The 12,708-nt window shown below is 33.4% G+C and overlaps 1 protein-coding gene across 3 annotated transcripts in view; it reads left to right on the top strand.

The window, feature by feature from the left end:
- LOC124369174 overlaps positions 1-12,708 on the top strand; it is a 54,121-nt gene that overhangs the window by 18,775 nt on the left and 22,638 nt on the right. For all 3 annotated transcript variants that reach the window (XM_046826972.1, XM_046826971.1, XM_046826973.1), the window contains one exon: positions 10,651-10,802. In XM_046826972.1, the coding sequence (XP_046682928.1) occupies positions 10,651-10,802 (152 nt within the window). The remainder of the gene's footprint in view (positions 1-10,650; positions 10,803-12,708) is intronic.

The following is a 12,708-nucleotide window of genomic DNA, read 5'->3' as shown; positions in this document are numbered from 1 at the left end:
TAGAAGTTTAAATCGCTTTTTTGGGTCCTGCAGTCGGAGTAGGAAACGGTTATTTTTATGAGAACCAATGAAATACACAAATTGTTCAGCAGCATTCTCTAATATTATTGAACGATTAGCTTTAACGATTACAGTAAATCTTGTATATTTACTGGAAATATTGTATGACAGAGTGGATTAGTGTATCTTAGTAAACGCACTTATGATGTAATATGATAATTTTGATTTGGCAGTAGACATGTTTATGGTATGTATTGTTTGTGTTCATTGTTAAGAGGTTCAAATAGCTAAACAAAATTGCCACTGGCTCGTATTTGAGGTTTAACGTGTGAAGAAGCCTTTTGGTTCGAATAAATTATATTTCACATGTCGTAGTAGAGATTGCCTTGTTGCCACAATTAAATAACGTACAAATACTCAATTTAAAAACCTACTTCAGTCTAAAATGGTCTACTTTCTTTTGCATTGTTACCACAATCCAAAAATTATACATAGGCCTATATTGGTCTAAAGATTGTGTTTACTTTAAAATCGTCTACTTTCTGCTAGCGTAATTTATATGCGTTATATCGTTTGCATTGTTACCACAATCCAAAAAGTATACATAGGCCTATGTTGGTCTAAAGATTGTGTTTACTTTAAAATCGTCTACTTTCTGCTAGCGTAATTTATATGCGTTATATCGTTTGCATTGTTACCACAATCCAAAAAGTATACATAGGCCTATGTTGGTCTAAAGATTGTGTTTACTTTAAATCGTCTACTTTCTGCTAGCGTAATTTATATGCGTTATATCGTTTGCATTGTTGCCTCGGTTCAAGAAAATATATAATACGTTGTTCAAAAATGGCCTCTTAAAAAACATATACTGCCCGACATTATAATTTACTTCCGGTCTAGGGTATTTTCGGGGCGTAGTGTGTATGTGTGCCTATGTATGTGTGTGTTTTGTGTGTGTGATAGGTCTGAAAAATCTTCGACCAAAAAGCGTATACTTACATTCCAAATAATCTACTTCTCATCTCGGGTATTTCCGGCGCCATAGTAGTGTTTGCCTTGTCCCGATCAAGAAAGTTGGTCTGAAAAGCTTACTTCGGTCAAAAAGTGACCTTATTATTCCGCCCAAGAAAGTATATACGTATGCTGATCTTAATTCTACTTAAAAAACTACATCCGGCCATTATCTACTTTCCTGTATAAAGTATTTCTGGTGCCGAAGGTCTGTTTAGGGAATAATATGCATGTGCGAAACTTCACCTTTCTAGGTCAGCGGGAGGTTGAAAACCAAAATATAGTTGCAACCCTATTTCAGCCCCTAAGCCTGTTTGTGGAAATACTTCAATTTTTGTATTAAGTCTTGAGGCAAACGTGTACTAAATTTCTACTTTCTGGGATATCGGGATGTTGGAGAATTACTGACGAGTGAGGGAGTGATGGCTTTGTCTTTATATACATATACATATATATATATATATATATATATATATATATATATATATATTGATTAACACATAATATTAATACTGCTGCTAAACATTACTAAACAGCAAGATCAAATTTAATGTAAACACAAACAGTGGTTCTGTTTATGGTAAGGATTGCACGGTAGGGTGAGGATAGAAAAAGTGAGATAGATTTGATTGAAGTACACGTCTATGAGATATCAGTACTGTATATCAAGAAATTTTGTATTTTATCAAAGAAGCCGTGTCACTTGAGTGATACATACAAGTTCAACAGTCGAGGTATTTCAGCAAAGTTATTGTCTAAGGGAAAAGACTGTTAATTCTAGGAAGGATATTTGCATTGTTTTAAACTGACGCCAAACTGTGCAGTTGCTAACATGTTGGGAGGTATAATAAAAATCCTGTTATTGTAAGCTATGCTAGTTAACGCATTGTGATTATGTTGTGTGTAAGTAATAATAGACTAATAATTATTTATTGCAACTTAAACATTTGTACATTACATTGCTGCGTCATATTTCTCATTTAAATTAACCCTATTGTAATCATTTGTACTCATTCAAACTCACAAGGGTTGTCCGTAACACAGGCAGCAAAAGTCTCGAGGACTAAATTGTATATTGTTTCAAATCGAGTACAAATGGTGCCGTCAATTTAGCTCTTGGATCAAATGCTAAGCCACAAGCAACAGGAAGGTGAATGGGGTGAAATACTCGTTCGTTTTTGGATTGAAAAATTTAAAATTCCAAGTTTTGAGGATTTCCCATCGGTTAAACTACACCATATGTCAGACGCCAGTACATCTGTAAAGGGATATAATTTGTTCACGTGAGCCATTCAGCCAATTAAATAAATTAGCTGAGAGTGCTGTAGTTTAGCGTTCGTGCCGCCGCTGTAAAATACCCCTGCGAGTCAAGCAGAAGGTATTAATTATTGTGAGGGTCGAAGTGGAGGGCAGTGAAAGCTTTAAAAATACCTAATTATTGCATTTTTACAAAGATTTATTTAGCTTAACTCACGTCAAGCGAACCATCGGACTTTAAATACATCAGCGTCAGCGACGGGGGTCTATTCTAAATAACGCTTTAATTCTTGCCGAATAAAGAGGCAAATGTGAGATCCTAAAAACGTTAGTTGAAATGGAATGTATTTTGTAAAAGTTGGCATTAATTGACATTAATGTGCGCGTCATTACACTAGAGAGGGAATTCATCCAATCGAATATCTACTTAAGTAGTGATTGTGTAGAAGTGTATATTCACACCACTTCCAGTTACACGTAGATGAATAAAACACTTCTGTATTGGATATAATTAATGGTAGTAAATTTCTCTACTACTTCCAAGTTAATTCAGCCGATGTCTTGTGTTGATTTTCCAACATAATAGGCAACTTTCCACGTGTTCTTAGAATTAGATGAGTATAATTGTAATGTAGAACTCAGGTATATCACTTCTCCTTTTCACTGTAAATTATATTTATGTCATAACTAAAAATAAAGTGTTTGTGTATTAAGGCCTAGTGCTGCTTTCTAAGTACACAAACTAGTTCGTTAAAAATCAACACAAAGGGGTGCTTCTGGGTTCAAAACCTTTATGAGACTTCTTGAATTTGTTATTTATAAACAGTACAAAGTTGTATTTAAATCACTGTCTGAATCTCAGGAGAAAAATGGAAAACAATAAACAAATAACGGTTAGTACTTTCAACGTTCCTCTCTAAATCAATAAATAAATGTTTATACAACTATGAAACCATAAAAAGTCCTCTTTCGCGCAAGTAAGAATCATAAAAACTAAATCAGAATAGTAGTAAATAATATGAAAACATATACAGAAATATGTATTCCTGTTTGGAAACTGTTATAATGTAAAGAATGTTTAGATATAATGGAAGAATGTATGAATCTGTTCATGATTTGAAAGGGCGTATACCATTTGCGCCGATGGTCCGAATTTTATTAGGGTAGGTTTATGGCCATTCCAACCTACATATAAAAGTGCCCCTATGGCAAGTTTTTAGTGTTTCTGAGGGTAAATCTGCCCCTCTCTGAGACGGTGCGGCTCGCCTGGGTTAACCATCCAGCTCTTAGCAACTACTGTATGATTTGAACTGTTTCGCCAAGCTGTTGGTTTTAAGTGACATACCATTTGAGTATAAATCAAAGGCTTGTTGCTGCTTGTAGTAAAAGCGAACAGAATGTGTACTAACTCTGAAATAAGGTTCGCAAAATAGGAACGAAATTCATATGTAATCGAAATTTATTTTAAATGTGTAGTACAAATTGACTATTCGTGCTGGAACCATAATTATTCCATTGGTTATTGCTTTATATTGTAATACTTTCTATTTAGTATATCAATTCCGTTTACCCATCTCAATTATTTGGTGTGATAAAAGCTGTGTAAATTTGAACTTATTTAGAGTTGAGAAGATGAGAACTCGATAGACAGTTTTAGATCAGTTTTGGTTAAGTTAGAGCAGGATAAACAAGTTAACTTGTGTTTGACCTCGCAACGAATGATACTTCCCAAATTAACTACCAGTTTTAAGCATCTATCATCATTACAATAATGTTTAGGATAAAAAAAAACTTTTTATCTAACTTTATTTTGTAGTAGTTACTAAAATTACTATATTACTGTGTAGAGGTTCCATCAAACTGAACGGTTTCACAATAAATGGAAAATTGAATGTAAACAATTTGAACTTGAAACACACACACGCACGCGCACGCACACACGGAATATATATATATATATATATATATATATATATATATATATATATATATATATAGGCTATATATAGTAATAACACCTGCCAATACTGGCAATGATAAGAGTAATATGAGTGTGTGTGCGTGCGTGTGTAAATAATAATTGTTTGCAAAGCCAATATTTACAAGTACTAACTGTGTATGCATGATTGTTAGTGTATAACAAAATTGAAATCAAATGTCATAACTATTTATTTTCCTTTATTTCTTTTATAAATACATATATTTATATATTTTGATTTATACATTTCTAGTGCATGCATTTGATGTGAATGATTCATAAAGAAACACAACACCTTAGGTTCTCCATGGGATACGAAGTTCGGGTTAAAAGAAAGTTAGGCTAGAAAAGTGACTATCGGCGTAATATATATGTAATAGGAAGGGACTCTAAAACCACTGGTGCACTTCTTGAAAACGAGGTTCGCCTATTACAAGAACTCAGCGGTGTGATAGCCCCCACTTACCGAGCTGCATTATATCACTCATTAAGCAGGAATTCGCGTTACGGTTGAAATGTTTAATGCTTTATTTATATTATAAAAAAATAATTGAACAAAATATAAAATATCTTCTGATAGATTCTTCCATGAACGGTGGAAAAAAACTAAATCTAGAATGTTTCAATAACAACAACCGTTGCAGTCCGTCTACGATTTCAAAACGTATTCTTATACTATACATATAATTATTATATATAAAATACAGTAGTAGTCAACCAATAAATTAACTTTTTTTATTATTGACGTTTTACAAACCATTTCTCTGAAACTATTTATTTGAAACTCAATGCATGAGGTTTATTTATATTTGTTTAAAGAACACGATTTGAGTCTAAATTTTATACTAGCCATACAGTGTTAGTTCATTAAATGAAAGATGTAATAAATACATCCTATTATCCATTGTTATTAGTTACCAAAACCTTTACGAAGTTAGTCATAAAAGCGTCGAGACGTTGCGCAGTACGGAAATGCTATTACAAAATGTAAATGTTTAATCCAAATCTCCTAATTGTTGAGATTTACTCATGTTTGTTCTCAATATTGATATTTTAGCGTTAAAAATGCTTATAGGTCAGATTTGATCATGTACCTACTTAAAAAAAAATAAGTCCCGGGACGTTAACATTTGTAAAGTGAAATTGTTTAGTTTATATAGCTATTCCTAATCTTATAATTATAAATAAATCGTAAAATGTGTTGCTAAGCGCTAATCTCCAGAACGGCTGGACCAATTTAGTTGAAATCCAAGGAAGGATTATATGAAAAAACAAATCGGAAAACTGTCTCGGAATATTTTAGAATTCGGAAATAATGGTAATAATTATGTCTCATAATCCAAATTTAACTGATACTCTAAACAGCTGACAACACTTCAGCTGAAGTTCGTCAGAGGCTGAAACATTAGTTTACATTTAAATGTTAGAAGTGCTTGATCATTAGTGTAGTGGAGACCGCAAAGACAAAGTTAATATCCAACTTTTACTCCAGATTGCGCCAGTGACGAATTTAAGACAACTAATGCATTAGAAACAAATCCGTGAATGTTATCAGATAATATACTAGAAACTAGTTGGCTTCCTTGACATTGTGATAGTGCAATTTAACAGTGGTTTAAGGAAAAACAGAAGAATGAATACTGTAGTTGTCCAATCCAAACATTCGAAAGCAATAAAATTATTATTATTATCCCCAAGAGCCCCAGAGGATCAGGCGACCCTCGGCCCTCGACGCGCACGCACCCTCACAAGCACAGCCCGGTCTATCCGCCTTCACTTTTGTTTCGATGACGCACATACTGGACTAGTCTACAACTGCTCACTTTTATATTTTATGTTATGTTAATGTTCTTGTAATTTTGTAATTCTGTATTTTATTTCATGAAAATAGTGTCCAAACACGAAATGCCTACGACATTCCTGACGTATCTTAGAAATAAAGGGGTCAATGATTAACTCAACTTTGTGATATACGTTACTTTTTAATATTTTAATAAACACCTGATAATAAAGCAAATACATTATATATATATATATATATATATATATATATATATATATATATATATATATTAGAAAATTACCATATTGTTAATGATAAATATAAATAACAATAAATTTTTAATTTTATAATTTTCGTTGTTAGATTGACCATTAAGTTCTTTAACGTTTTGCAATTTTGTAATTTATATTCTGTTAATACATTTGATTAATCAGTGCTTATTTAAATAAAGTCTAAGTAACTCTTATTACAAAGTTGAGTTGATCATTGACCCCTTTATTTCTAAGACACATCAAGAATGTCGTAGTTATGTTGTGTTTGGACTTTATTTTAATGAAATAAAATGCAGATTTAAATAAGTACATAAAAATGATTAAAAATTGCAGTTTTACAGACTAAGGCCTACTATTTGAGTCTTTGGCACAGTACCGGCGTGTAGGCCGGGCTGCGCGTGTGACGGTGTGTGCGCGTTGGGGCGCGAGGGTCGCCTTCCTCTGGGGCTCTTGAGGCAGCTGACAAACTATAACATGCTTCAACTCTGCCTCCTTTCCAGACTATAGTCCAAAAAGCAACAAGACTTCTATACCGTAAAACCTCCTAACCGATTATTTTGAAATGTTGCATGAACTTAACAAGGATTTTCACCCATAACGGAAGTAATTGCTTTTTACAGTAATATGTTTCCCAGCTCTAAGTATGTAATGTATCTTAACTTACTAAGCTGACTAAGGACTTTGGTTTTGAAATGTGCGTATGAACCGCGGGTAACAGCTAGTTAATTAATAAATTCCAAAATTAAGAATTTTACAAATGTCATTACAACATAGATTGTGATTTTACATAATGAACATCAATATGCAAAGTGGAAAGAATTAAACAACTCCACATGTGGGCTGAGATGTTTACACGAATGCTCACGGCACGGCATAATCTACGAACATATGTGTCCGAAAGCACCATACTAGTTTTAGCACCATGTACGGTTTTTAGGATCTGGTTTTTTTTGTTTTGCGATTCATACAATCCAACATATCATAAGGTTAGTTATATATAATTGCGATGACATCTCAACGTCAGGGGGATTAATACACATCCCATACACATCAGGGGGACGAATTACGGCAGACATCTCCAACTCTCAGGTGTACCACCCGAGGAAGCTGTACTTCTGGAAAACTCTACTCATCTCCTCACCTTTTCCTACATCCATAACTACCTTTGGCTTTGTTGTCACGATTCATTCAGATAGGGAACATTTCTTGGTTAATTCGAGAAATGGACCTACTCTTTGGCACATTTAACCTTGGCATTTTTTTTTCTAAAGTAGGCATTTCTACTGTGTTCTACTGTGTGTTGTTCAGTCGACAAGTGTTGACTTGACAATACCTGTATATGCCAGTAAACAACCATACTGCCGATCACTGGTTGGCGTTTGAAATTCGTGTTTACCAAAGTGGTGTTCTTGTGTCGATAGTGTTCGTGATAAATTAACCTCTTGTGGTTTTTTAGGTTAAATGGTTTCCGTCATTTCAGATTTCAATACGACATTCATGCTCGATTCGAAACTAAAAACTGCCTCAGGTTGCTGGTCAGTTTGGAATTTATCCAGTTAAAGAGAGTGGTTTTAAGTAGTTGAGCTTAGAGAGTGATATCACCTAATTTGGGCACATTTTGAGCAGTGGCGTAGCGAAGGGGAGGGTCCAGGGGGTCCGGACCCCCCCCGAAATTTTAAGACATATTAAAATATAAAGCATGGAGCAGGAGAAACAGGGAGAGTTATCATTACTCTGGTCTACAAACATTAAATTGATTGATTTAATTGATTAAAGTGACCGTTGTTAAACATATAATTGTCCTTTCGTTTAAATCATAAAGTATCAAACGATACTTTAGGGCTCGGCCTTTCGGATAGTGTAGTGTAATCATGGTATTTCTATAGGGCGGTATTTCTATAGTGACGTCGCAAAGTAACCTTAACCGTAACACGGCGAACAGTTTAAATTAGCGACCAATTCGTTCAAATTCGTCATGGGGACGTATAATGACTGCTTAGAATTAAGCTAATGACTGCAACGTCATAAGTTAAGACGTTGATTTTAGGTGTAATTAAACTGTAGACGTGTATATAATTATCGAAAAATTATAAAAAATCACTTTCGGTCGGAAAATACATTTGAAAAACTCTACTGATTAGAACTTCGACTGATTTGGACTTCAGTGATTGAGGTAAAAGTGGTGTTTTCGATTGAGTTAGGACGACGATTTTTGTTATCATTAAACTGTACACTGTACCTATATAATTATCGAGAAAAAAATCACTTCCGGTCGGTAAATACCGAAGAAAACCTCTCTACAGATTCAAGTTTTGACGATTTTGGATTTCACTGGTTGAGTGGTTGAGGTAAAAGTGGTACTTATTAGAGAATTATGTTAGGACTTTGATTTTAGATATTAATTCAACGGCGACTAATAGGACATATATAATTATCGACAAAAAAAAACAATAAAACACCCGGTCGGAAAATACCAAAGAAAAGCTCTACTGATTGAGATTTTGACGATTTTGGATTTCACTGGTTGAGTCGTTGAGATAAAAGTGGTATTTAGAATTATGTTAGAACATTGATTTTAGGTATCAATTGAACGCCGACTAATACCTATATAATTATCAAAGAAAAATTGAAAAAATCACATCCGGTCGGATAATACACCAGAAAAACTCTGCTGATAAGAAGTTCCGACTACTTTGGATTTCACTGACTGTGGTATTATTTCATTTTCCTTAGTATATTCCGATCGGAAGTGATTAGGCCTATTTTTGTATTTTTCGCGATAATTATATAGGCATTAGTCGGCGTTGAATTAATACCTAAAATAAACGTCCTAACATAATTATAAGTACCACTTTGTCAATCATCAAAACTAGAATCTGTAGAGAGCTTTCTTCGGTATTTATTGACCGGAAGTGGTTTTTTTCTCGATAATTATATAGGTAGTCGAGTACAGTTTAATGATAATAAAAAATCGTCGTCCTAACCCAATCAAAAATACCATGTTTACCTCAATAACTGAATTCCGAAGTAGTAGAAGTTCTAATCGTTTTCAGTGTATTCAGTGTGTTTTCAGTTTTTCAGGTGTATTTAATTTCCGACTGAAAGTGATTTTTTATATTTTTTTCCGATAATTAGGCCTATATACTCGTCTACAGTGTAATGATACAAACAATCGTCATTATAACTCATTCATAAATACCTCAATCAGTGAAATCCAAAGTAGCCGAACTTCTAAACTTCTAATCTGTGTGGCCCAATGTCCCACTGGGGTATTTCATTTTCTCCACAGAATATAGTTGTGTCAATTATACGCTTGAGTAAAGCTCTGTTTTGTTCTTTTTCTTTCTTATCCAGTGAATCCAACATCACTTTGGTGCCTTCTACTCGCCAGAATCTAACTTCGTAAAGTTTCTGTAGCTATACAAGAAAATTTGTGGTACTAGAGTTGCTGTGAGAGTTGAATTTGCCTATTACATCTTTCCATTTTCTATAAGGCGTAGTTACTAAAGCTCCATATTTTTGGTATTTACCTTTTACCAGTGAACTCATTGGCAAATAACACACAAAACGTCCCCCGGATCCCCCGGTTTCGGACCCCCTCCTAACGAAATTTCTGGCAACGCTACTGATTTTGAGTTGTATATTAAAATAGCAAAGATTCTACCTTCAGGACTAAACAAAGACCACTCATGGACATGTGGTACATCGCCAATGCTCTCTAAAAAACCTGTGGTATGGGCATCTCAATATATTTAAGAAGTATGATTCAAGAATACTGGCAGTTCAACAATGGGGTCTTCTCCACAATGCTTTTGCACGCAAACTTACTGGCTTTGGAATGTAGTGAGAATTTCACCCTCAGCAGACAGGAGTCCTTAGCCCAAGAACGTTTAACTTTGAATAAAGGTGGTGGGTTATGGTTGAGAAAGGAAAATGATGGTGAGGCTCACATATGACGTTTTTGTTTTAGTTGCAGTCCTGAGGAGGTTACATTCTCTCTTTGCTTGTATTTCACAGTGCGTCATTACTTTGAGTGAGGAAAGTACGGACAGCTCCCCATTGTAGTCTAAAACGTTACAAAGCCTGTTATACAATGTTTGTGACCACTCTGGGTGGTTCACGTGAAGACAGTTAGTTATTCAGGACAGGAATTTTTAAATCTGGTGCGATATTGCTGATATTTTTGCAAATAAAAGTTATTTCTTTCTTGAAAATTAAATTCTATACTTGACAGCACTTAAAGACCGTTATGTGACATTTATGTGACATGATAATTTTAATATGTTTTATTACGTCATAAATAAATATTAATATATATTAAATAATCAGTGGAGGAATTGTTTTTGCAGGTGTTAAGAAGTACGTGTTTCTATGCAGTGTTTGTGGTGGCCTGGCTTCTTTACTTGGTACATTGTTTCTGGCAGTCTACCTAATCTTGCGCACATACACCTCTTCTTTGGACTACTTTGAGACCATTCCAACTTACATACCTGCAGCTATGGTAAGTTACTTATTAAAAACCACATCAGTTCATTATTACACTACTGTCAGTTTGTTTACAAAATAGTATCATTGCTTACGGTTATCAATCAGTCTTTATTTGCAAATTTAAACATATGATATGTTTTCTATGCATGTAAATGCAGAACAAAGATTTATTTTACATTATATTAATAAATTAATCTGTTACATCTTATAGTATACAATATGTTTTTAAAACAGTTAATTGTTCAATATACTTTAACAATTTTATTACACTTTCGTAAAAATGTGGTAATATGATCCAACTACCATCTAAAGCTGAAAAGCCTCTTCAAGGATATAGTAAGCCTTCCTTACCAGATGATGTCTCAATAGTTTTTTATAAATGGGTTAATGTATCACAATTTTTATGTCATCAGAAATGGAATAAAATAGTTTCAGATCATAAAAGTAAAGAGACTAAAAAAACATTTAGCTTGAAATTCTCAATTACAAGATTTTTCTTGCATCTTGTATTATAACTATGGTCAAGAGTGAAAAAGAAATTTTGTTTTTGAATACATGAATCAGTGTGGAAGATTAAAAGTGAAGGCAGAGTCAGGATATCATCTGATTGAAAATGCTCCCCACAACTCTCCCTTCTGGACAGTCCCCAAATGACCCAAAGGGCTCTTTTCTGCAGAACGAAAACCCTGTTGAAGGCTTGAAGACTACAAAACCCCCATAAAAATTATGCTAAGTATGAGCAAGGATTCCTATGCCAACGATAGAACTTGCCTGTAAGTAGAATAGGATGAACACTAGTGTGAATATTGGAGAGTTCAAATTCTTAAATGAGAGATCAATATGTATATCACATTTCAGACCTTGCTCCAACTAAATAAAGTCTTAAAAATTTGAATTTACGCAAAGTATGTTTTATTTTTGAATTGTGAAAAGTAAATTCAAAGAATTTACATAATTTTTACTATTTTTTAAATTGATTGGAATAATGTTTGTTTTAGAAACTTTTAAAAAACTTCTGATTGGCATGAAACCATCTCGTGAGTTTCAAGAAACACTTTTAATTATTAACACTACGATAAATAATACTGGTGTCGTCAGCATAATATAAAGTAACAATTAGATTACGCAAATCAAGAGTGGAATCCAGATATTTAGGCAAATCATTGATATAAATAATAAACAATGATTCAAGAACGGAATCTTGAGGAGCAACAGTTCGCACTGGTAAGCAATCGGACCTGAAGAGTTTGCTTTTATGGTTAAGCTGAACATATTTTAGGCGATTTACCACTACTATTAAATAAGACTCGAACCACTCCATCATAGTGCCTGGATGACATTATTTTCAAGTTTATTTATTAAAATGTTGTGATTAACAACATCAAAGGCTTTACTTGATCACAAAATAAACCTAGAGAGCATTGATTGAACTCAAAGGCAAACAGACTGTCTTTGAGAACATTTGCTATCTCCATCGTTTGTTCTCAAGCAAGGTCTAAAACCAAATTGGTTTGATGAGGAAGGTTAAATTTTTGAAAATAAGTTATTAAATTATTAACAACATTTTTTAAATATGTTTAAAAAATTTGGTGTAATGGATATTGGACGATAAGAATTTACATAGGACTTCTTGTTGCTACCTTTTGGAACTGGAACCATGTTTTCTTTAACAAAATTAATGTTAATTTTAAATGATTATTGTTTTATAATTTTTAGTTATATGAGGTGTTGTTAAATTATATGTGTACTATTCCAAGTAATTATTCTTGAAATTGTTTATTATTTTGTGTTTTTTCCCGAGTACAGTACTGTTTAATTTATATTCTCAGTTACGATTAAATACTCTTTTAAAATAATTATTAACACCTCGGAACATTGTACAGTATATCAATTCTAGTATGATAATATATTTTAATATT

This window comes from Homalodisca vitripennis, chromosome X, assembly GCF_021130785.1.
Source record: "Homalodisca vitripennis isolate AUS2020 chromosome X, UT_GWSS_2.1, whole genome shotgun sequence".
Classification (NCBI taxonomy): domain Eukaryota; kingdom Metazoa; phylum Arthropoda; class Insecta; order Hemiptera; family Cicadellidae; genus Homalodisca; species Homalodisca vitripennis.
This window is presented reverse-complemented; position numbering and strand designations above follow the sequence as displayed.